A 26,417-nucleotide genomic window follows, 5' to 3' on the forward strand; every position below is an offset into this window, starting at 1 on the left:
TCTTTTTAGTCTTCTGGGTATTTAAGGGTCTTTGGGGCCATTTGGATCTGCAGGGTCTTTTGGGTCTTCAGGGTCTTGCAGACTTTTCACTCTTTGGGGTATTTAAGGGTCTTTCAAGACTTTTGGGTCTTTAAGGGTCTTTTCAGCCTTTACAGTCTTTGGGGAATTTAGGGTCTTCAGGGTCTTCAACGAAGGTCTTCAGGGTCTTTTGGTTCTTCAAGGTATTTTGAGTCCTCTGGGTCGTTTGGGTCTTCTGAGTCGTTGGGGTCTTCTGGGTCCTTAGGACCTTTTGTGCCCTCAGAGTCCTTGGACTCTTCTCGGTCCTCAGGGTCGTTTGGATCCTTGGAGTCTTTTAAAACTTTTAACCAGTGGACACATAGTCGTGTTCAAAGATTGCCCATTAAACCCCCCCACTCAAATCCCTCCTAAACTCAAAGCCTTTAAAAACCTACCCTTATGAAGGGGGACAGACAAACTCTCCTTCTGAGGTGATAGCTTAGGCCTGCGATAGCAAGTTGTGCGGCCAGCGAGATGTTCGATGATTTGTGATGTCATTAAGTGAATGCGGATGTAGCACGTCATTAATTTGTTAAACAATCAAATCACGAATTCTTCCCCAGCTACACACACAAGTCGGACAGTCAATAATATATCATCATATGGGGCCAGAATACAAATTTACAAAAACTTTATTTACGACAATTGTCGCCAAACGGTGCAAAAAAATAAAAATAGTAATTCACCACCGGCCGCAATATACCCACAAACACTCCTCGACGGGTTGCGTCACAGGCGCCCGGCATCACGGAATCGTGCCAGCAGCTTGTCGTTGCTACGCAACGGGAAGCTGAACGGGCGCGACCGACAGGCGTCGCCGTCACGCCGCAGGTCGTGTATGACGTCGGCGAGCAAATGGGCTCGCTCGACGCCAGAACCTGGCACGTCCGCCGCCAGGTGAGTGATGTGCACATGGAGGTGGTAGTACGACGGCTGGTAGTGCAAGTAGCAGCGGAGTTGAATCGCTGGAACACCAAAATGACTCAACACCTCCGCCTTCAGGTACAGAGAACGAGAAACAGAAAGCTCATCATTTGATGCAAATTAACAAAGTAACATGAACCAGGTAACTAAACCTCGTCATAGTAAACTGTGGAATGAGATGAGGTGAGAATGATGGGACATGATGTCCCTCTACCTACAGTGCAAACACCGAGAGGCAACTTGGCCTATCTGTGTGGCGCACTGCGCGTCTCATCACATTACTGTTCACAATAAACCAGACGGTCTGTTCCCCTAACAATAGACTTTCCGGCAATATCTCAAGGGATGTTGAGGATGTTATTAAGGAATTATCACCTGGGGAAGGTAAATCACGAGATCAATAGACAGACAAAAACAATATGTTAAAAAAAATAAAACATCGAGTGCATGCCACCTTTGCCCCCGTGTGACGATCGATGGTGGAACCTATATATTTACAGGATGAACACCCAGGTGTTGGATCAGTGTGTGCTTACCTGGCTCCGCAAGAAAACATTCTCCAGCAGGGGAAGGTGGTTTCCTGTCAAGTCTCGGAGAGATTTGATGTTGCGGCGACGGCAGATGGCCACCAGGTAGAGCTGTGTTGCCTAAGAAGAAACGGATTACCGGTTAAACAAGGCCCTTCGGAACAGTTTTAAATGTAGCAACCAAAACAATTTAATAACTGAACAATTATACTGACACAAATAGCAATACAAAACACCCAACAGGTGGTCTGCGAAAGGTGTCTCTCCACTCTCATTCTCCCAGGTAAAGGCCAAATTGTGGCCGACTTTGGGTCACCTCAGCATGATCACAAATCTTATGACATCATCATTTAACTCTTTACATGATGGCAGTCCGTCAATTTGACGATGACCTTGATGGATGGCTAGGAAAAATCAAACCGTGTGTTTAGGTCTCTGGTGTGATCAAAAGATGTCTCGGGAGAACGCAAATGTCCGAGAGCCATCGAGAGCCTCAGCTTTTTGTCTCCCTGATTTAATCTTCATTTGGGCGGTTCACCGTAGAAAACCGCCTTTTGGAGCCAACGATCGTCCATCGCAATTGGGATGGAGTGAGGAAGGCCTCAACATAAGGCGTGTTCGCACGCTGTCGTATCTCTACACCTGGGGCTCGGTCTTTCCATGCAATTTGGATCTATCTCAGGTACCCAGCAGTTAAGTTCTGTACATCCTTGATGCAAAACCTGGTGAGCATTGGGCCTCAGGAGCAAGTTGTCTATACACAGGGTGTTTCAAAAAAAGTGGACTATTCGAAAGTTTTATTGAAGAGAAATTTCAAAAGGTAGCAAGTTCAATGATACATTGATGGAAAGCACACACCATGCCATTTTCAAATCACTCATTGTACTGTTTGTAATTGACATTTTCAATGTGTACTCCATCTCTGTTCAAACAGACTTTGATCCTGACTCCAACATTCTCCACAACTTTGCAATTGGCTGGAGTGGTAGCCTAACGGTAGTCCTCCACTTCCTGCTTCAGGACAGCCAAGGTCGAGGTTTGTTGGTATAAATTTGACCTTTGGCAGCACTCCAAAATAAAAAAATCCAATGGATTCAAATCCAGGTGGTGGGGCACCCACTCATGCGCTGTGCCCAGGCTGATGACACGATTTCCAAACAGCTGGTAGAGCAAGTCGATTGTTTCACCTGCAGTGTGTGGTGGTGCACCATCCTGCGTGAACCATGCAAGTCTGAGTTGGTTTGGAGACAGTAGTTGAGCGAGATCAGCGTGGAATCGGTGCAAGACCTCGTGGTGCCGCTCACCGTTGACCGTCACACCATTGGCTTCCTCGAACCAATACGGTCCCAGCATACCCCATCTGACATTCAGTGCACAGAAGCAAGTGGACTTGAGGCCCTTGAGGGACATCTTAGACACCTCAGGAGGCTCAGCACCCCAGAAGATGTTGTGATTGTAGATAGCCCCATTCAAATGGAAGTGTGCTTCATCAATGAACCACAAGGAGTTGATCCAATTTGGGTACCTTTCCATTCGGTCACTGAACCAATCACACATTGTTACACATTCGGAGTTAGTTTATGCCTTACAGATATGTTGTTGGGGTAGAGCTTAAGTTCAGAAGTGAGAACACTTCATAGAGATGAGGCTGTGATTGTCAGTTCTTGCGAACGCTGATGGAAGGATTTCTTAGGATTTTAGATGGTGGAATCTCTCACAAGATCAATGTTCCCATGGTCCTTAGCAACACTAGGTTGGCGGCCAGTGTTGCATTTGTTTTGATTTCTCACGCTTCCATGTGCTTGGAAGTGCTCCACAACCTCTGAATGCTCCCATTGGAAGGTTCATTACAGGTGTGAACATTGTAATACTGACGGTATCGTTAGCGCACCTGCATGTAGAATTTTGTCTCAAACCACAAAGCCACGATTTTCACTTTTTGTTCCACTGTGGACACCATAGTTGGCGTATGGTCCTACTCACTACTTGTTAGAAATGTTATACCACCACCATCATAACCTGCAAGAGAAAAGGGTATAGCATTAGAAATGTCAGAATATTAGGCTGCTAAAATAATCCACTTTTTTTGAAACACTCTGCACATCTTTTCGAGAACAGCAATTATATTTTGTACCACAACCAAAACTACTCGGTGTTGTGCAGATCATACACCACCTCCTTTTGGTCCCATTTGAGATCCGGTACTAGGACGAAGCCGTTTTCAGGGTCGGGGTCATCAAATACCACGCGGTCTTGCTCGGCCCGGCCCTCCAGGATGTTGTAAACCCACTAAGGGATAGTAAGAGACAAGGAGATCGATCATCATTGAATTTCTCACAAAAACCTAAATGGTTCACGATTTAACTTCACCTCCTTCCATGTAGTGGAAGTGTAGGCTCCTTCCACCCAGTGTAGGGTCATGTAGTGTTGTCGACACGTGGTGCAAGAACAACTTAGCCGTGAAAAAGGTCCTCCCCTTATTCATGGATCGAAAAAAGCAGTGAAGGGGCAGGCCTGCTCAACATCCACCTGCGAAAGGCCTAAAACCTCCCTTACCTCAAACGACTGCACAGCCGAGACCGCACGTGACAAAGCCGAATGCCTCAACTCTGCGTTTGCCTCAAAATCTTGTGTCCCAAACCCATCTCTCTCTGTACCCACCTTACCCAGTCGAACCCAGCTGCTCCTGGACTCTGTCCTTCTCTCCTGACAAGGTGGAGAAGTTTCTGTCAAACCTCGACTCTGATTCTGCAACTGGACCAGACGGCATCAGCCCACGGGTCCTAAAATTCTGCTCTGCTGCTCTTTCACACCCTCTCCCTGTTCTTTTCACCCTCTCTTTTGCTCAAGGTCATCTGCCATCTGCTTGGAAATCAGCCAACATTACCGCTTTACACAAGAAACGTGCAAACACAGATCCTTGCAATGACAGACCAATCAGCCTGCTCCCAATAATCAGCAAGGTCATGGAATCGATCATCGCTTCTGACATCAAATCCTTCCTCTTCTCCAATGGCTTGATCTCGGATCATCAATTTGGATTCAGACGAGGTCATTCTACTCTGGACATGCTGCTTCTGCTGTCTCAACAATGGATGGAGGTCCTCAACGCCAAACAGGAAATCAGATCTGTCTCCCTTGGCATATCACGTGCCTTCAATATGGTCTGGCACCCCGCTCTGCTCACCAAACTCTCCTCCTATGGTATCCATGGAAATCTGGCCTTGAATAGTTTTCTCTCATCTCCCCTTCCTGTTCAGGCTGGAGGTCCCCAAGGCAGTGTTCTGGGCCCTGTGCTGTTTTCTGGTCTTCATCAATAATCTCTCCGACTCTTTGGAAAATCCTCTCCATCTCTTTGCTGATGACTCCACTCTCTGCAGCTCCATACCTCATCCCTCAGATCGGCAGTCTGCAGCCTCCTTACTCTCTGCAGACCTGGACAAAATCACAGACTGGTCAAACAAGTGGAACATGTCTTTCAATCCTGACAATTCTCACACTCTTACTATGTCTCTCCGAAAAGACTGCTGGACAACCCTCCCCTCTACTTTCTCAACAATCCTCTCCAAGAAGTTCTGTCACTCAAGTTTTTGGGTCTCACTATCTACCATGATCTTTCCTGGGAAAATCACATTTCCAATCTGGCCTCCAAAGCCAGTCACCCACTGGGCATCCTCCGTCATGCGAAGTCCTTCCTTGGCACACCTGAGCTCCTCACCACATACAAGGCTTTCATCCACAGCTCAATGGAATACTGTTCTCCCCTCTGGGCCGGTGCTCCTTCCTCACACCTAGCTCGGCTTCACGCTGTTGAAACCAAAACATTCAGAATCATTGGAATCTCCCGCGATGAAGCTAACTCCGAGGGCCTTTCACTCACTCACTGCAGGCAGGTTGGTGGTCTTTCTGTCTTCTACCGACTCCTCTCCGGCCTTGCTCCCTCAGCTCTGTCTGTGCTCTGTCCCCCAAATATTCCTACAGGTCACATAAGAGCTGCATGCAACCCTCTTATGGTTAAACTGCCAAAATCAAGACTCTCTGCTCACCTTCACTCCTTCATTCCTCTTTTCTCCTGCCTCTGGAACAAACTCCCACACTCTCTTCAATCCCTCTCCTCCCTCCAGGTCTTTAAAACAGCTGTTCACCACCATCTGTTATCTTCCCCCATCCAAAACCTTGGTCTTTTCTACCACCATTAAAACACCCCAAATCCACCTTCTTTAAATCCTCAACCTTTTTCCTGAAATTCTTAGAACGGCTTTATACCGTGTACCACTTCCTCCCCATCCCACAGATCTACCGACGTCCCTGTACTCTTCTGTTGTTGTGCTTGTGTGTTTCCCTCTCTCCCCCTTTTGTCTCCGGTTCCCTTCATTGCATGTTTTATGTGTCTGTGCATGTTTTCATGTTCAATGTGTTAGCTCTTACACGAACCTCGATTCTGCATACAATTTATTATTATTAACGCACAGGTTGTAAACCTGGTGCGTTATAGCGTTTGCCTGGGAATTTCGGGCGCTCAAAAGTGAAGCTAGTTTCTGTCACCCATTTCTGTCGCTCATTTCTGTCGCTCATTTCTGTCGCTCAGATGTGTAAACATGACGTCATCAAATCTATATTTATAGGATAGGTTATAGGAGATATATATGTTATAGGATAGGAATATAGGACCCAAATGACCCAGAGGACCCAAATGACCCAGAGGACCCAAATGACCCAGAGGACCCAAATGACCCAGAGGACCCAAATGACCCAAATGACCCAGAGGACCCAAATGACCCAGAGAACCCAAATGACCCAGAGGACCCAAATGACCCAGAGGACCCAAATGACCCAGAGGACCCAAATGACCCAAATGACCCAGAGGACCCAAATGACCCAAATGACCCAGAGGACCCAAATGACCCAAATGACCCAGAGGACCCAAATGACCCAGAGGACCCAAATGACCCAAATGACCCAGAGGACCCAAATGACCCAGAGGACCCAAATGACCCAGAGGACCCAAATGACCCAAATGACCCAGAGGACCCAAATGACCCAGAGGACCCAAATGACCCAGAGGACCCAAATGACCCAGAGGACCCAAATGACCCAGAGGACCCAAATGACCCAGAGGACCCAAATGACCCAGAGGACCCAAATGACCCAGAGGACCCAAATGACCCAAATGACCCAAATGACCCAAATGACCCAAAGGACCCAGAGGACCCAAATGACCCAGAGGACCCAGAGGACCCAGAGGACCCAAATGACCCAGAGGACCCAAATGACCCAGAGGACCCAAATGACCCAGAGGACCCAAATGACCCAGAGGACCCAGAGGACCCAAATGACCCAGAGGACCCAAATGACCCAGAGGACCCAAATGACCCAGAGGACCCAAATGACCCAGAGGACCCAAATGACCCAGAGGACCCAAATGACCCAGAGGACCCAAATGACCCAGAGGACCCAAATGACCCAGAGGACCCAAATGACCCAGAGGACCCAAATGACCCAGAGGACCCAAATGACCCAGAGGACCCAAATGACCCAGAGGACCCAAATGACCCAGAGGACCCAAATGACCCAGAGGACCCAAATGACCCAGAGGACCCAAATGACCCAGAGGACCCAAATGACCCAGAGGACCCAAATGACCCAAATGACCCAAATGACCCAGAGGACCCAAATGACCCAGAGGACCCAAATGACCCAGAGGACCCAAATGACCCAGAGGACCCAAATGACCCAGAGGACCCAAATGACCCAGAGGACCCAAATGACCCAGAGGACCCAGAGGACCCAAATGACCCAGAGGACCCAAATGACCCAGAGGACCCAAATGACCCAGAGGACCCAAATGACCCAGAGGACCCAAATGACCCAGAGGACCCAAATGACCCAAATGACCCAGAGGACCCAGAGGACCCAGAGGACCCAAATGACCCAGAGGACCCAAATGACCCAGAGGACCCAAATGACCCAGAGGACCCAAATGACCCAGAGGACCCAAATGACCCAGAGGACCCAAACGACCCAAATGACCCAGAGGACCCAAATGACCCAGAGGACCCAAACGACCCAAATGACCCAGAGGACCCAAATGACCCAGAGGACCCAAATGACCCAGAGGACCCAAATGACCCAGAGGACCCAAATGACCCAGAGGACCCAAATGACCCAGAGGACCCAGAGGACCCAAATGACCCAGAGGACCCAAATGACCCAGAGGACCCAAATGACCCAGAGGACCCAAATGACCCAGAGGACCCAAATGACCCAGAGGACCCAAATTCTATGTATGTTTCTATGATGATGTATGTTTTGGTGAAAGTACATAATGTGAATACTAGTAGCAATTTTACAAAAACCATGGCATAATTTCAAATCTTGACCCGAGATGATAATTATGCTACATCATAATTTCCATGTGCCAACCTGGGCGGAATCCAAGTGGATTCACTTGACTTGTTATTTTTATTAAGGACCATTAAAACTGAAAACTGTTAAACAATGTAGTGAATAGCATGATGACAGCAGAGTACAAAGTGCCACATCCCCTCTCCCTCTCTCCCTTCCCCTGCCCACTCTCCTCCTCCTCTTCCCCTTCCTCTCCCTAGAGAGAGATAGAGATAGAGAAGGGGAGATGGACATTGATATCGAGAGTAAGAGGTTGGGGGGGAAAAAAGATTGAGATGCAAAGAAAAGTTGAGATGGAGCGATGTTGAGATGGAGCGATGTTGAGATGGAGCGATGTTGAGATGGAGCGATGTTGAGATGGAGCGATGTTGAGATGGAGCGATGTTGAGATGGAGCGATGTTGAGATGGAGCGATGTTGAGATGGAGCGATGTTGAGATGGAGCGATGTTGAGATGGAGCGATGTTGAGATGGAACGATGTTGAGATGGAGCGATGTTGAGATGGAACGATGTTGAGATGGAGCGATGTTGAGATGGAGCGATGTTGAGATGGAGCGATGTTGAGATGGAGCGATGTTGAGATGGAGCGATGTTGAGATGGAGCGATGTTGAGATGGAACGATGTTGAGATGGAGCGATGTTGAGATGGAACGATGTTGAGATTGAGCCATGTTGAGACTGAGCGATGTTGAGACGGAGCGATGTTGAGACGGAGCGATGTCGAGATGCAGCGATGTTGAGATGGAGAGAGGGAGAGAGGTCAGTCAAGATGGAGAGAGATTGAGATGGGAGAGGCACTTGTACTCAAATTTGTGAAGCACTTACTTGCAAAGGCATGTGACTTTTTGGAGCATGCTCATTGGTTACTCCACAATTTCTGGTTTTGCCAAAATAAAAGATAAAAAAAATACGCTCATTGGTGAGATAACTTGTGAGATCCTGCCACGGGAAACAGAAACCTCAAAATGATACTATGCATCCAAGCTCTCATGTTAAAATATTAATAATTTAGGAGAAATATTGGGAAATGCACAAGCAATTAGCTAAACTCGTGTAAAGGCAGCTTGTGAGAAGTATCAACTCGTATTTTATGTTATTTACCTGTAAACTGAACTGACTCTCCAACAACTCTAGAACGCACACACAGACATTATGGCTGTGATTCTCACAAACGGACATTGTGGTTGGACGTCATGGCCACGCTCCCAGCCTACAGACACAAATATCACGGCCGCGCTCCTTGCAGACAGACAGACAAATATCGCAGCCGCACTCCCGGGAGACAGACAGACAAATATCACAGCCGCTCTCCAGGCAGACAGACAGACAGACAGATAGACAGATCACAACCGCCCTCCAGGCAGACAGACAGACATTACGGCCGTGCTCTCTGCAGGCAGACAGACATCACGGCCAAGCTCCCGGCAGACAGACATCACGGCCAAGCTCCTGGCAGACAGACATCACGGCCAAGCTCCCGGCAGACAGACATCACGGCCATGTTCCCGGCAGACAGACATCATGGCCACACTCCTGGCAGTCAGACAGACAGATCACAGCGGCGCTCCCGGCAGACAGATCACAGCGGCGCTCCCGGCAGACAGATCACAGCGGCGCAACCGGCAGACAGATCACAGCGGCGCAACCGGCAGACAGATCACAGCGGCGCAACCGGCAGACAGATCACAGCGGTGCTCCCGGCAGACAGATCACAGCGGCGCTCCCGGCAGACAGATCACAGCGGCGCTCCCGGCAGACAGATCACAGCGGCGCTCCCGGCAGACAGATCACAGCGGCGCCCCCGGCAGACAGATCACAGCGGCGCCCTCGGCAGACAGATCACAGCGGCGCTCCCGGCAGACAGATCACAGCGGCGCTCCCGGCAGACAGCTCACAGCGGCGCTCCCGGCAGACAAATCACAGCGGCGCTCCAGGCAGACAGATGACAGCGGCACTCCCAGCAGACAGACAGACAGACAGCCAGATCATAGCCGTACTCCCGGCAGACAGACAGACAGCCAGATCACGGCCATGCTCCCGGCAGACAGACAGACAGCCAGATCACAGCCGTGCTCCCGTCAGGCAGACAGACAGACAGATCACGGCCATGCTCCCAGCAGGCAGACAGACAGCCAGATCACGGCCGTGCTCCCGGCAGACAGACAGACAGCCAGATCACGGCCGTGCTCCCAGCAGGCAGACAGACAGCCAGATCACGGCCGTGCTCCTGGCAGACAGACAGACAGCCAGATCACGGCCGTGCTCCCAGTAGGCAGACAGACAGCCAGATCACGGCCGTGCTCTCAGCAGGCAGACAGACAGCCAGATCACGGCCGTGCTCCCAGCAGTCAGACAGACAGACAGCCAGATCACGGCCGTGCTCCCAGCAGGCAGACAGACAGACAGCCAGATCACGGCCGTGCTCCCAGCAGGCAGACAGACAGACAGCCAGATCACGACTGCGCTCCCAGCAGGCAGACAGACATACAGCCAGATCACGGCCGTGCTCCCAGCAGGCAGACAGACAGACAGCCAGATCACGACTGCGCTCCCAGCATACCGACATCACGGCCGCGCTTCACACAGGTATCACAGATGGCGCATCGATGGCTGGCGTTTGCTCGTGGGATCTTACCGTTCACTTCAGGTGGTGGGCGGGTCAGGTATGAACTATAGATGTCGTTTTGGAGTTGCAAGTGAAAAGTCGTTGCATGACCAAGAACTGCGTCCAAGTCTGTCTCGTGGAACGAGGTTTTCTCCAAGATCAGTACAGCATTATTCATGGGTTTTCCTCCCTCTCCAGGTCCTTCCTTAGAAGTTTCAGGCCCGTCCTCCTCCATGACACGGGCCAAGGTGTTGTGCGACGATGCTTCTCCACCCCCCTGGTACACACCACCACATCAAGCCCCGTTTCGACTCGTTCCATCAGACTTGTACCGTTGTGGCCACACGTCATCACATCGAGTCCCAAGTTAATTCAATCAAGCAGACTGGTTTCAGTGTGGGCACACATTACCACACGGAGCCCCATTTTCACTCAATCAATCCGAAGCATGGCCTTGGTGAAATCAATCACCACATCGAGCCCCAAAATCAAAACATTCACACAGGGGTGGTATTTTAAAAAGGGTCACATGCATTTTTGGTCCAACCACCATTTTGGAGGACTTGCGTCGGGCTCCGTTATAAACCTGTCATCGAGCACGACAGCAAGTTGCGGAATACTTTCATACAGTTCGGAGGCAATCCATCCAGTTTATACAGATGGCTCCACAGACCCTAAATCAAAGAGAACTGCAGCAGCCCTGTACATATCACAGACGTTAAGGTGACCAATCCTGTCGGGTTAACAAACAACATCCATTTTCCGCACAACTTTTCGCTATGGCAATGGCGTTACAATGGATCATCGACTTTAATCTTCCAAGTGCAGTCGTCTTTACCGATTCAATGTCTATTCGTGCGTGCGGCTTTGAATATCGTTTGTAGTTTTGGTCACCACATCTGAGAAATTACATGGCTGCCACCGAGAGGGTTTAGCGTACGGCTACTTGAGATTGATCCTTAGACTAAGCTATGAGGGGCGGCTGAAGGGGATGGAACTTTATAGCCGGCGAAGCCGGTGTTGTGAATGAACGCGTACGTATTATGTTGAAAACCAGATTATGCTGGATCCCTTGGCTTGAGAATTTCGAAGCTTTGACGCACCAAATCGCTCAATGGAGGCCGCCATCTTGCGGATGCGGAGGTATGCATAACAAATTGAAAAAAGTTCAACAGGAGTTTGTTTCACCCGTGTTTGTTTGATTCACAATCTTATGCACCTCTAATTTGTAATTAAAATACTTTAAGACCAACCTCGGCCCGCACGGGCCTGGTTATCTCCAACGAAAATCGTCACCAAACACCGGAACCAATGAGATTCGAGCATTTGAAAAAATATTTCTTAAACCAAATCACTCAATGGAGGCCGCCATCTTCCGGATGCAGAAGTATGCATTAAAAAATTGAGAAAAAGTTAAATAGTTTGTTTCACCCGTCTTTGTTTGATTCACCATCTGATGCACCTCTAATACAACATGCATTTTAAGGCCATTTTCCCTGCTAGAGCGGGGGTTAGCCTTGCGGTCCCCATGACAATCTTCTCCATTTTGCCCTATTTTCTGCATCTCTCCTTGTTAACCCCCTTGCCCGCATTTCTTCTTCCACCATCTTTAGCCAAGTCTATTACCATCATCTTTCGCAATTCATCATTTGTCTTCCTCTCTCTCAACAATACTCCGCACATCCATCGAACCATTCGCATTTCCACCCTTTCCAGCCTTCGTTGCTGCTCTACGTTCATTACCCATGTCTCGCTCCCATAAATCATAACACTTCTCACACATGCAGCATACACCTTTCCCTTCAGCTTCAGCGACACTCTCCTCCTCATCAGCACGCCACTCAGTTCCCGAAACTTCTTCCATGCACATCTCACTCGAGCAACCGTTGCCGAGTCTGATCCACCTTCTCCATTCAGCATGTCTCCGAGGTAGCAAAATGTTTTCACACCTTCCAGCTTCACGCCGTCTCCAAGATCCAACTCAACATTTCCTCCATCTGCAGCTCCCTCTGTGCACACCTTACATTTGAATGTAGCTGCCACACTGGTAAATGACCCTCTCAGACCACTACATTTTTGATGAACCCACTCAGCGCACATTGTACATTGAATGGAGTTCACTCCGACACCCTTCCTGCACACAGCACACGGCCACTTCCCAGTTCTTTCCACCTCACCACATGCTTTACCACTTGCCATCACCTTCGTCTTTCCGATATTCACCTTCAGACCTTTTGTCTCCATACATTCCTTCCACTTGTTCATCTTTTCCTTCAGTCCATCCATACTTTCCGCAATCAACACCAGATCATCTGCATACAACAATTCCCACGGTAAACCCTCCTTTACGTTCTGAGCCAGCACCTCCATCACAGCTACAAATAGTAGTGGACTTAGTACCGACCCCTGATGCACTCCCACCTTCACCTCAAACTCACCACTGTTCCCGTCCTTCGTCCTTACAGCTGTGCGCGCTCTTTTGTACATTGCCATCACTACTCTGATCAACCATTCCTCCACTCCTAACTTCCTCAATGCCCATGTCAATACTTTGCGTGGAACCCTATCGAATGCTTTCTCCAGATCAACAAACCCAAAAAACAACTTCTTCCTCTTCTCCATGTACTTCTCCTGCAACTGCCTCACAATGAAAAGCGCATCTGTCGTTCCTCTTCCTGGCATAAATCCAAACTGCATTTCGTCGATCTTCACTTTCTTCCTTATCCTCCTCTCCAACACCCTTTCCAATACCTTCATTCCATGCTCCAATAACTTTATCGCTCGGTACGAGCCACACTCCAGAGGGTCACCTTTCCCCTTGTATAGAGGGACGAGGGTACTCAGTTCCCAATCCACTGGAATGCGGCCTTCTTTCACCACCAGATTACAGATCTCTGTCATTCTCTTCACACCCCAACTTCCTGCTGCCTTCAACATATCTCCCACAACTCCCGTCGGCCCTCCCGCTTTTCCACTCTTCATTGCTGTTATCGCTTCCTCAACTTCCTTCTCAGTTATCTTCTCTGCCGGTCCTAAAACTGGGTTACTCTCTATGTTGCCATCCCATTCATTCTCTGTATTCAACAGCATTTCCATATATCTTTTCCATCTTCCTTTAATTCCATCTGGGTCGACAACGATTTGTCCCACTTCATCCTTCAAGCAACTCACCCCCATCACGTCACACCTCTCTTTCGCTATGTGCTTTGCAATCCTGAATACTGCTTTCTGACCCTCTTCTGAATCCAAGCGTTCTCCGAACAGTGTGTAATTACACCTCTAATGTGTAATTAAAATACTTTAAGACCAACCTCATTATCTTCAACGAAAATCGTCACCAAACACCGGAACCAATGAGATTCGAGCATTTCAAAAATTATTTCAAAAAAGCTTATTACGCGTTTCGGAGGCTGAAAACGGCATCAAATATTCTAAAATTGACGAAGAATTGTTTTTTAGAAATCTCGCGGCGTAGGGGATAGTTTTTCACGGCCGGAAATATCCGAAGTGGAGACCGAATTCACCGAATTAATCAAGAAGTAAATTATATAAATTTTAATCTCATCCAGAATGCAAATGGTGTCATTTTGAACTAGGTACGGTACCTACTACACCTACCTACTACCAACTACCTAACCTACTGATGCCACAGTGATGGGTAAAATAGTGGCAAGAGGCTTTGGCTTCGCCGGCTCATTGCGGCTTTGCAGTCGGGTACTATACTAGCACATTAGAAAGGAGTTGATTACGAGGGAATATTATGGAGATGTTTCGGATAATGAAGGTAGAGACAAAATAAATACAGAAAAGTTCTTCAGCCTGAGAGGATGTAGCCTATTCAGTGATGTAGGCTGAGAGGGGAGAAGAGGAGACAGATGAGTCATTCGCCATTGAGTGATCGGGCTGAAAAGAATAACTGCAAAAACAACAAAATATCTCAAAATGTTGTGGAAGGATTCAGACAAAATTTGGTGGAGAGGTTGAGTGTGCGACATTTACAAATTTGATTCGACTTTTGTGAAGATCCAAATCCGGATCCGGATACAAGAATTTTTTAATTTTTCGAGCGATTCTTCACAATTGAGAGATAGGGCCAAAACGATATGTAGCACGATATTTCAAAAAGTTGTTGACGAATTATGACAGAACTTTGTGGACAAGTTGGTTAGGTGATAAGAACTGCAAGCCGATTCGATTTTTGTTCAGGTCCGAATCCAGATCCGGCCTGTCAGTGGGATACAAAACATAAACTGTTCAGCCTGGTAGATGTATGTGCTCTACCGACTGCCCTTCTCGTTAAAACTTGGAATGGTCTCAATGGAAAGGTAGTGGCAGCAGAAAGAGTAGATAGGTTGAAACTAGAATTAGATAGGTACCAGAAAGCATTGGACATAGAGGGATATTGGCAGGGCTTTTAAGTAACTTGAATACGGATGGGTGATTGTGCACATCTGTGCTGAGTGTGATGTCTGTGAGGTCTCGTCAAGGGATCCTGTATGGTCGGTGTTGTGCATTCCTCGCCCCAAAAACGCCTTCACCAACCCTATCCATCCCCCAAAAGAGTAAAAAAAAAAAATCAACTCACATAAACAAACAAATAAATAAAAACTAGAAAGGAACTCAGTGGAGAGCATACCTCCACCTGGTGAACAGTTTACTTTTTTTTATCCCACTGATCGGCCGGATCTGGATTTGGACCTGAACCAAAATCTAATCAGCTTATTCTTGTCACCGAACCAACTCGTCCACCAAGTTTATTCATAACTCGTTCATAACTTTTTAAAATATCATGTTATACAGTATATCGCTTTTCACCCCATCTCTCAATGGTGAAGAATCACTTAGAAATTAAATTATTATTGTAGCCGAATCCATATTCAGATCTTCACCAAAATCGAATCGAACAGTCCTTGTCGCACACACAACCTGTACACAAAGTTTCGTACAAATCCATCCCCAACCTTTTGAAATATCCTGCTATGTATCGTTTTTGGCCCTATCTCCCAATGGTGAAGAATCACTTTTAAAAATTCTAGTAGCCGAATCCGAATCCAGATCTTCACCAAAATCTAATCATTTCGTCCTTGTCACATACACTTCCTCTCTGCCAAATTTCGTCCAAATCCGTCCACAGCTTTTTGAGATATCTTGTTCACAAACAGACAGACAGGCAGACAGGGGTGCAAACATAACCTCCATCCACCTTTGGTGGCGGAGGTAACAAAAGAGCCCACAAAAAGAAAATGTTTTCATATTTTAACACCACAATATGTGTGTTGTTGTTTGTGTTGTATTTTAACACCCTGGTGATGTCCCTGAGCCTGCTACACATTTGTCATCCCAACTACTCCCCCAAAATTAAATTACGTCTCAGTTGGCGACTTGTTTTTTTAAAGTGGCATATATAGATCCTCGCGGCTCTGAACATGTTATTGTTAATATTATCAATATAGCGCTGTTTAGCATTTTTTTTGTTATCTATCTTTGCCAGGGGACGGAAATCGATGAGAATCAACAGCGAACATTAGGTTTAAAACCTGGTCTGTTTAACCGGTACAAAGCAGTAAAGCAGTAAAGCACACGCACACCTGCTCCGCGGGGAGTTGACAGTGCAGCGAGATGGTCTTGCTCCGCGGGTTTTTGCTCAAAACCGACACGAGGCGGAGGCCACGCAAAGGTCTCTCCGCGTCAAGAGTTTCACTTAACCGGCACCGCTTCGGGGTGCACACCGAACCTCCGTCTTCCGCCGCCATGGTTTGAACTTTGAAGTGAAAGGAAAAATCTGACGCTTCTTCTTCTTCTGTGAAAATACATGGTTTCTTCAGGGCTCGAGGCTCTACATAGGCCACTTTACAAAACCAGGTTTTCAGCAGGTGAGGTAAGCACAAATTTTTATCACATCTTCGTTTAATCGAGGGTACTTATAGTGCGATCGATAGTTGGAGAATACCTGTAAACCTCAACAGATTCTGCTTCCTCTGAGAGAACGAAGCCGAAGGAGCCGCGCTTACGGTGCCTCGTATAATGGACATTTTAAATAAAGTGTTCTAAATAGGTGTATTTAGGTTCCTCACGAACCATTCCCTGTCCCGGTTTGGTGACGTCATACCATTTTACTTGTACCCGACTGCAAAGCCGCAATGAGCCGGCGAAGCCAAAGCCTCTTGCCACTATTTTACCCATCACTCTGGCATCAGTAGGTTAGGTCGTTGGTAGTGGGTAGGTGTAGTAGGTACCGTACCAAGTTCAAAATGACACCATTTGCATTCTGGATGAGATTAAAATTTATAAAATTTCCTTCTTGATTAATTACGGTGAATTTCGTCTCAACTTCGGATATTTCCGGCCGTGAAAAATTATCCCCTACGGCCCGAGATTAAAAAAAAAAAATTCTTCGTCAGTTTTAGAATATTTGATGCCGTTTTCAGCGTCCGAAATGTGGTAAAAAGCTTTTTTGAAATATTTTTTCAAATGCTCGAATCTCATTGGTTCCCGGTGTTTGGTGACGATTTTCATTGAAGATAACCAGGGCCCGGGGAACGAGGTTGGTCTTAAAGTATTGTTACGGAATCCGACGACAGCGCTCCCCTTGTCTTGTATACTGGCCGTTGCCAATCCTGGTACTTGTAACGCTTTTTTTTTTTTTTTTTTTTTTTTTTTTTTTGTATACTGAATCGAGGCTCGTGAAAGAGCTAACATTTAAAACTTCACAAACAAATCGACCAGACAAACAAAATACACAAAAAGAGGGAGCGGAAGACAAGATGGGGAGAAAAGGGGAAGCACACACACACAACATCCGAGAGCAGGGAGATGTGTGGAAGGGAGAGGGTCCGGGGGGAGGAGGCGTGGGAAGTGGGGGGGGGGGGGGGGGGGGGGGAGGGAGAAGTATAAAGCACAAGGACACCAAGGACTTCCAGGACAAAAGTTGGTATTTCAAAAAGTGGAATTGGGGTGAAATTAGCGGGGGTAGAAAAGATCAAGGTTTTGTATGGGGGAAGATAAGAGATGGTGGTGAACAGCTGTTTTAAAGACTTGGAGGGTGGAGTGGGATTGAAGAGAGTGAGGGAGTTTGTTCCAGAGGCGGGAGAAAAGAGGAATGAAGGAGTGAAGGTGAGCAGAGAGTCTTGATTTTGGCAGTTTAACCAAAAGAGGGTTGCAGGCAGATCTTGTGCGACCTGTAGGAATATTTGCGGGACAGAGCCCAGAGAGAGCTGGGGGGGCAAGGCCAGAGAGGAGTCGGTAGAAGACGGAAAGACCACCAACCTGCCTGTGGTGAGTGAGTGAGAGGCCCTTGGAGTTAGCTTCATCGCGGGAGATTCCAATGATTCTGAATGCTTTGGTTTCAACAGCGTGAAGGCGAGCTAGGTGTGAGGCAGGAGCACCAGCCCAGAGGGGAGAGCAGTATTCCATTGAGCTGCGGATAAAAGCCTTGTATGTGGTGAGGAGCTCAGGTGTGCCAAGGAAGGACTTCGCACGACGGAGGATGCCTCATTCGGCGACTGGCTTTGGAGGCCAGATTTGAAATGTGGTTTTTCCAGGAAAGATCATGGCAGATAGTGAGACCCAAAAGCTTGAGTGACAGAACTTCTTGGAGAGGATTATTCAGAAAGTGGATGGGAGGGTTGTCCAGTCGGTCTTTTCGGAGAGACATCGTAAGAGTGTGAGATTTGTCAGGATTGAAAGACATGTTCCACTTGTTTGCCCAGTCTGTGATTTTGTCAAGGTCTGCAGAGAGTGAGGAGGCTGCAGACTGCCGATCTGAGGGATGAAGAATGGAGCGACAGAGAGTAGAGTCGTCAGCAAAGAGATAGAGAGGATTTTCAAGAGAGTCAGAGAGATCATTGATGAAGACCAGAAAAAGCACAGGGCCCAGAACACTGCCTTGGGGAACTCCAGCCTGAACAGGAAGAGGAGATGAGAGAAACCCATTCAGTGCCACACGTTGACTACGACTAGAGAGGAAGTCCGCCAGCCATGCGTGGAGATTTCCATGGATACCAAAAGAGGAGAGTTTGGTGAGCAGAGCGGGGTGCCAGACCGTATCGAAGGCACGTGATATGTCAAGGGAGACTGCTCTAATTTCCTGTTTGGCATTGAGGACCTCCATCCATTGTTGAGAAAGCAGAAGCAGCATGTCCAGAGTGGAGTGTCCAGGTCTGAAACCAAATTGATGATCAGAGATCAAGCCATTGGAGAAGAGGAAAGATTTCATATCTGAAGCAATGATGGATTCCATGACTTTGCTGATAATTGGGAGAAGGCTGATTGGTCTGTAGTTGCTGGGAGCTGTTTTTGCACCTTTTTTGTGCAAAGCGGTGATGTTGGCAGATTTCCAAGCAGATGGAAGATGACCTTGAGCAAAAGAGAGGGTGAAGAGAACAGAGAGGGGGAGTGAAAGAGCGGAAGAACATGATTTTAGGACCCGTGGGCTGATGCCGTCAGGTCCAGTTGCAGAATCAGAGTCGAGGGTTGACAGAAACTTTTCCACCTTGTCAGGAGGAAAGGACACAGAGTCCAGGAGCAGCTGGGTACGACTGGGTACGGTGGGTACAGAGAGGGATGGGTTTGGGACACAAGATTTAGAGGCAAACACAGAGTTGAGGCATTCAGCTTTTTCACGTGCGGAGTCAGCCGTGTGGCCATTTAAGGTGAGGGAGGGGATGGAGGGGGAACAAACACCAGAAACAGATTTCACCAGACGCCACCAGGATTTGGAAGAGGGAGACAGATAAGAGAGTTCGGTCCTGAGGACGGAGAGATATTGTTTCCTGGCTCTCCTGAGGGTGGACACACACTTGTTTCGGGCTTTGTGAAAGGAAATGAGATTTCCTTCCATTGGATTTGCTTTCCAGGAGACGAAAGCAAGTTGTTTCTGGGCAATAGCCTCACCACAAGATTCCGTGTACCATGGATGGGAGGAAGGGTATGACAACTGAAGACGAGAAGGGATAAATCTGTGCATGAGAGAGAGAGCAATTTACTTTGGAAGAATTCCCAGGATGAGTTGATGTCAGAGGCAGTAGAGATGGGAGACCAGTCCAGATGATTGATGGCTGCTTGAAGACCGTGCCAGTTGGCCTGAGTGAAATGCCAGACAAACGCTCCATTGCGGGGGGGATTGATAAGGGTTATTGGTCCAGGTATTAGCCGAATACCTTTATCAATCCCTCCGCAAAACAGTCCGGTTTAGCAGTCCGGATCCGAGCCGTTAGCAAAGACTAACCCGATTGCGAAGCAGTTCTGCCAAAATCGTGCCACAGATACTCAATCGAAAGAAGGGATGAAAGCGATCAGATGAGAAAGAAGAAACCAAAGGTAAGAAGGAACAGATATTTATTATTAATTATGTACAAAACCCAAAGGGAGAGAAGAAATCAAAGTAATATACAGGAAAAGAACAGAAGACACAGTGCAATTCTTTAACTTATACAGCTTAACTTATCCCCAGGACAACACAAACAGACTCACATGAATAGGGAATTGCAGGCAGGGATTGAATGGAGGGATGAGCAGGTGGGACCACAGGGCTGGAAGGATGAGGTTCAGGTCCGTGCAGAACGGCAGGGCTGGAGGTGAGCGGCCGCCGACTCCCCGCACTCTGGTTCACATGGCGGGGTTGCTCGTGGCAGCGCATCAAAGCTGCACGCGGCAGGGGCTGTTTGAAGCAGCAGGTCTCTCCTTACTCGCCGCCCCTCCTTGATGGTTACGGAATCGGAAAGATGCCACAAGATGCCACAAATGAAAATGCGCCTCCCTCCACAGAACTGAACTCGTGCTCCCTCACTCATCAGCGGTGGGGGCTTTGCGCAATGGGTTTAATAACCCCGCCCTTGGAACCCTCGCGAACCTGCTCGATGTTTCTCTCCACGCCCTCTCAAGCCATGCCCACTGATTCCTGGTTGGTCGTAAGGGCTAGCTGACCCCACCTTTGGTGACGAGGTGGGGCCACGCCTGTGCTTCTGGTAGCTCCTCCCCCTTCTTCTCTGAGGTGACCACGTGCGTAATGGCGGCGCACGGGTTAGAAAAGCACTCGCACCCTTTGGAAGGGAAAATGGGCCTACTCTTATTTGATTGATGCAACGCAGATTCAACTATTGGAAACACATGGCCTTACCTGAAACACAGAATAATGAAATAACTACGAAAGGGCCTATGATTTGCTACGTATTGCAATGTGGACTAACTAAGGTGCGATTATTTCAATTAACAGCCAATTAAGGGGAAATGTACACAGGGGTTATTTATAAGGAAATTGAATACTAAATTTACATGTGAAGGTTCTAAAAACCGTAACACAGCACCCTCATTCCTCACGGCACGTCTTGGGCCGACAAAAAACTTTACTTAATGTGACACGCAGGTGTAATACCCTCTACTTTTAACCTGACCCTGAGTGTGACAGTTTTAAAACACAAATAAATATGTCCCCCTATTACATTGCATCCTACCTAACAGATTCACGCCCACAATTAACCGAATTACGGAATGGTTTTCAAACTACACATAAAGCCGGTGGGGAGCATTATTTACAGGTGACATTATTTTGACTATTTACAAAACTGCAACCCAGGACCTGTCATTTTTCTTTGGGAAACAAAAAGGAAAAAGAACCCTGTGGGAGGGAGGAGACAGCATGCACTGCATCGACGCACAACCTCACATGCCCGGGGGATGCAGAATTGAGATTCTGTCATACATCCCCGAGCATGCAAACACCAAAGCACCAATCAAAGAGCACCAATCAAAGCACCAATCGGTGCTACATTGCACAACACATTAAAAAAAAAACACAACTGCTGGTCTTCTTGCTGCTCCTGCTCTGCTGGTCCGTCGTTCTTGATGTTGTTCTTGCTCTTGCTGTTCTTGCTTGCGGCCTATTTGATGGTAATAAATAAAAAAAGAAAGGCACACAACGCGTCCGTTTTTCTTTTAATTATGGCCAGCAGGGGGCCAACTATGGTGGTCCACCTGCATGGCTTGGTGCCACCTCACCGAGGTCCGCAAGCGAAGATTTCTGGCTGCAATGGCCGGTCCCAGCAGAGGGGCCAGGCCCCAAAACGTGGGGTTCATAAGTGGTGTTCGGCCACAGTACCGTGGTCCATAAGGTGGTGCATGGCCGCAAGACGTGCGGTCCATATGTGGTGCATGGATGCAGGCAGCTGGCAGCGGGAATTCGGGCACACAATTGCGGGCTCCCGCACGCTCTCCCTCAGTGCCCAGAGAGCACGGTCCATGGGTGGGGAAGGAAGACAAAGCAGCAGCGTTAGCAAGGAGTAAGGTCTCAAGGGTACACATCAATCAAGGTAATGCAGATCGAGGTGCGCACGAAGAGCGAGCGGAGAAAGCTCGTCCCTAGCGTACGCCACCCCACCTGTCACCTACTCTACCCTCGCCCCTTACCCCGTATTTACACAACAATTTACATTTACAAATTCCGTCACTACGTCCTTTCTTCCCATATCTCCCCTAATCCAAATTCATTCACAATCCCTCTAACCAACCAAATTTGCCATCATCCAATTCATCATCAATCCTCAGAAGGAGGGAGAGATGGAACGTTAAGCACAATGTCACACCCACGTCATAATGCGTCTCACAATCCAAAACATTTGCACAAAAACAACAAAACAGCCATGGCATGGTGAGGAGTTACGTCACCTCAGGTGAGTGGGTGTAGATGGTGCGAGGAGATTCTTAATCCTAACTACTTCCTAAATGACATTAACACACTTTACACTACCTGGGGTCTCTCCCTGCCAACCCATTTGCTATCTTTACTCTATGCGGTTCTAAAAACCAATTCCTATTGACCAAACTGTGGTGCTCATCAATTTGGGGTCTCACTCCCCCGATTCAACTCCCTGTGCCTTCGCACAATTTCTGGGCTGAGTCGTGTGGCTCTCCCAGCAGGTCTACTCACCTGCACACCTCCGCCACTGCAGTTGCCTCCGAGCTTACCTGCTCCTTAACCTAACCTATCTAACTGGGGGAAGGCCCTCCCTGGCACTTACCCCCTCGGTGCCCTCTCTGGCACTGGGCTACCCGGGTCCGTCCTCCGGATTCTCGGGCCCCATCCACAACAACTCTACCGGCTCCCAGAGCCCACCTGCGGCCTCACCTGGCCGACATCCTCACAGTGGCGGAGTGTCCAACCAACCACACACTCTAATACCCCCTTTACGCAGGGGTGGCGATCGTTGAGAGATCGTTGAGCGATGAAAAAATCTCAATGAGCGCCCAGCGATCACCAATATCTCTCAATGATCTCTCAATGATCTTCCAGTGATCCACAGTGATCTCCATGGTCGCCACGGTCTCCTCAAAGTTTTGACTCGGTCCAAAACAATCTCTCAACGATCGCCAAGGGAAGCGATCTCTCAACGAACGCTCAACGAACGCTCAAGGAGCGCTCAACGATCTCAGCGATCTCCCAATGATCTCTCAGCAATCTTTCAATGAACGCCAAATTTTTCCACCCCGAAGGTAGAGATGGCTGAGTGATCAGTGAGGGATAGCTGAGCGTTCGATGAAAGACCAATAGAGTTCATTGAAAGACCGGGGCAGAGATTGCTGAGAGATCATTGGGCGATCAATTTCCGCTTGAGAGATTGTTGAGCGTTCGTTGAGAGATTGCCACGGTGATGAGAAGTGCGGCATTGGGGGCTATGAATACGGGTGCTAAACCCCCTATTTTTCATTCTCTCTGTAGACTTGCTGAAGAACACAAGAACAAGAACAAGAACAGCTCCTCCTCTCTATAGATCGCCATGAAAGTTGCCGAAAATTGAATTTTTGATCGCACAACGAGCGCACAAGGATCTCCCAAACATTTACACAGAAATGGCTTTTTCGAGGCTTAGGCCAGAAAAAGCACGGGGCCCAGAACACTGCCTTGGGGAACTCCAGCCTGAACAGGAAGAGGAGATGAGAGAAACCCATTCAGGGCCACACGTTGACGATGACTAGAGAGGAAGTCCGCCAGCCATGCGTGGAGATTTCCATGGATACCAAAGGAGGAGAGTTTGGTGAGCAGAGCGGGGTGTCAGACCGTGTCGAAGGTACGTGATATGTCGAGGGAGACAGCTCTAATTTCCTGTTTGGCATTGAGGACCTCCATCCATTGTTGAGACCGCAGAAGCAGCATGTCCAGAGTAGAGTGACCTGGTCTGAAACCAAATTGATGATCAGAGATCAAGCCATTGGAGAAGAGGAAAGATTTCATATCCGAAGCAATGATGGATTCCATGACTTTGCTGATAATTGGGAGAAGGCTGATTGGTCTGTAGTTGCTAGGATCTGTTTTTGCACCTTTTTTGTGCAAAGCGGTGATGTTGGCTGATTTCCAAGCAGATGGCAGTTGACCTTGAGCAAAAGAGAGGGTGAAGAGAACAGAGAGAGGGTGAGATAGAGCGGCAGAGCAGGATTTTAGGACCCGTGGGCTGATGCCGTCGGGTCCAGTTGCAGAATCAGTCGAGGGTTGACAGAAACTTTTCCACCTTGTCAGGAGGAAAGGACACGGATTGCAGGAGCAGCAGGGTACGACTGGGTATGGTGGGTACAGAGAGGGATGGGTGTTGGTGCAGGAAACCACTTTTGCACTTGTATTAGTGTGGAAAAAACACTTTTTGCACTTGTGATAGTGTTGAAAAACCACTTTTCGCACTTGTGTTAGTGTTGAAAAACCACTTTTCGCACTTGTGTTAGTGTTGAAAAATCACTTTTCGCACTTGTGTTAGTGTTGAAAAACCACTTTTCGCACTTGTGTTGGTGCAGGAAACCACTTTTACACTTGTATTAGTGTGGAAAAACCACTTTTCGCACTTGTGTTAGTGTTGAAAAACCACTTTTCGCACTTGTGTTAGTGTTGAAAAACCACTTTTCGCACTTGTGTTGGTGCAGGAAACCACTTTTGCACTTGTATTAGTGTGGAAAAACCACTTTTCGCACTTGTGTTAGTGTTGAAAAACCACTTTTTGCACTTGTGTTAGTGTTGAAAAACCACTTTTCGCACTTGTGTCAGTGTTGAAAAACCACTTTTCGCACTTGTGTTGGTGTTGAAAAACCACTTTTCGCACTTGTGGTGGTGCAGGAAACCACTTTTGCACTTGTATTAGTGTGGAAAAAACACTTTTTGCACTTGTGATAGTGTTGAAAAACCACTTTTCGCACTTGTGTTAGTGTTGAAAAACCACTTTTCGCACTTGTGTTGGTGCAGGAAACCACTTTTGCACTTGTATTAGTGTGGAAAAACCACTTTTCGCACTTGTGTTAGTGTTGAAAAACCACTTTTCGCACTTGTGTTAGTGTTGAAAAACCACTTTTCGCACTTGTGTTAGTGTTGAAAAACCACTTTTCGCACTTGTGTGGTGCAGGAAACCACTTTTGCACTTGTATTAGTGTGGAAAAAACACTTTTCGCATTTGTGTTAGTGTTGAAAAACCATTTTTCGCACTTGTGTTAGTGTTGAAAAACCACTTTTCGCACTTGTGTTAGTGTTAAAAAACCACTTTTCGCACTTGTGTTGGTGCAGGGAACCACTTTTGCACTTGTATTAGTGTGGAAAAAACACTTTTTGCACTTGTGATAGTGTTGAAAAACCACTTTTTGCACTTGTGTTAGTGTTGAAAAACCACTTTTCGCACTTGTGTTGGTGCAGGAAACCACTTTTGCACTTGTATTAGTGTGGAAAAACCACTTTTTGCACTTGTGTTAGTGTTGAAAAACCACTTTTCGCACTTGTATTAGTGTGGAAAAAACACTTTTTGCACATGTGATAGTGTTGAAAAACCACTTTTCGCACTTGTGTTGGTGCAGGAAACCACTTTTGCACTTGTAGTAGTGTGGAAAAACCACTTTTCGCACTTGTGTTAGTGTTGAAAAACCACTTTTCGCACTTGTGTTAGTGTTGAAAAACCACTTTTCGCAGTTGTGTTAGTGTTGAAAAACTACTTTTCGCACTTGTGTTGGTGCAGGAAACCACTTTTGAACTTGTATTAGTGTGGAAAAACCACTTTTCGCACTTGTGTTAGTGTTGAAAAACCACTTTTCGCACTTGTGTTAGTGTTGAAAAACCACTTTTCGCACTTGTGTTAGTGTTGAAAAACCACTTTTCGCACTTGTGTTGGTGCAGGAAACCACTTTTGCACTTGTATTAGTGTGGAAAAACCACTTTTCGCACTTGTGTTAGTGTTGAAAAACCACTTTTCGCATTTGTGTTAGTGTTGAAAAACCACTTTTCGCACCTGTGTTGGTGCAGGAAACCACTTTAGCACTTGTATTAGTGTGGAAAAAACACTTTTTGCACTTGTGATAGTGTTGAAAAACCACTTTTCGCACTTGTGTTAGTGTTGAAAAACCACTTTTCGCACTTGTGTTAGTGTTGAAAAACAACTTTTCGCACTTGTGTTGGTGCAGGAAACCACTTTTGCACTTGTTGTGGTGCAGGAAACCACTTTTGCACTTGTATTAGTGTGGAAAAAACACTTTTTGCACTTGTGATAGTGTTGAAAAACCACTTTTCGCACTTGTGTTAGTGTTGAAAAACCACGTTTCGCACTTGTGTTGGTGCAGGAAACCACTTTTGTACTTGCAGTAGTGTGGAAAAAACACTTTTCGCACTTGTGTTAGTGTTGAAAAACCACTTTTCGCACTTGTGTTAGTGTTGAAAAACCACGTTTCGCACTTGTGTTGGTGCAGGAAACCACTTTTGCACTTGTATTAGTGTGGAAAAACCACTTTTCGCACTTGTGTTAGTGTTGAAAAACCACTTTTCGCATTTGTGTTGGTGCAGGAAACCACTTTTGCACTTGTATTGGTGTGGAAAAACCACTTTTTGCACTTGTGTTAGTGTTGAAAAACCACTTTTCGCACTTGTGTTAGTGTTGAAAAACCACTTT

At 47.4% G+C, this 26,417-nt stretch overlaps 1 protein-coding gene across 1 annotated transcript; it reads right to left on the minus strand.

Annotated features, from left to right (window-relative positions):
- Nucleotides 1–673: 673 nt before the first annotated feature.
- DCPS (decapping enzyme, scavenger) lies at nucleotides 674–16,271 on the minus strand. Its single transcript, XM_078773648.1, has 6 exons — nucleotides 16,107–16,271; nucleotides 10,455–10,795; nucleotides 9,015–9,069; nucleotides 3,684–3,797; nucleotides 1,518–1,628; nucleotides 674–1,053 (listed from the first exon to the last, which is right to left on the minus strand). The coding sequence occupies exons 1-6, from the start codon at nucleotides 16,269–16,271 to the stop codon at nucleotides 787–789; spliced, it is 1,053 nt and encodes a 350-aa protein (XP_078629774.1). The 3' UTR covers nucleotides 674–786.
- Between the last annotated feature and the right edge of the window lie 10,146 nt (nucleotides 16,272–26,417).

This window comes from Myxine glutinosa, chromosome 3, assembly GCF_964187855.1.
Source record: "Myxine glutinosa chromosome 3, kmMyxGlut1.1, whole genome shotgun sequence".
Classification (NCBI taxonomy): Eukaryota; Metazoa; Chordata; class Myxini; order Myxiniformes; family Myxinidae; genus Myxine; species Myxine glutinosa.

Coding starts and splice junctions, on each gene's coding strand:
- DCPS (XM_078773648.1), bottom strand. CDS start 16,271: ATGGCGGCGGAAGACGGAGGTTCGGTGTGCACCCCGAAGCGGTGCCGG. Junction 10,796..16,106: donor GTCAACTCCCCGCGGAGCAG/GTGTGCGTGTGC, acceptor GGTGTGTACCAG/GGGGGTGGAGAAGCATCGTC. Junction 1,629..3,683: donor TCAAATGGGACCAAAAGGAG/GTGGTGTATGAT, acceptor GTTTCTTCTTAG/GCAACACAGCTCTACCTGGT.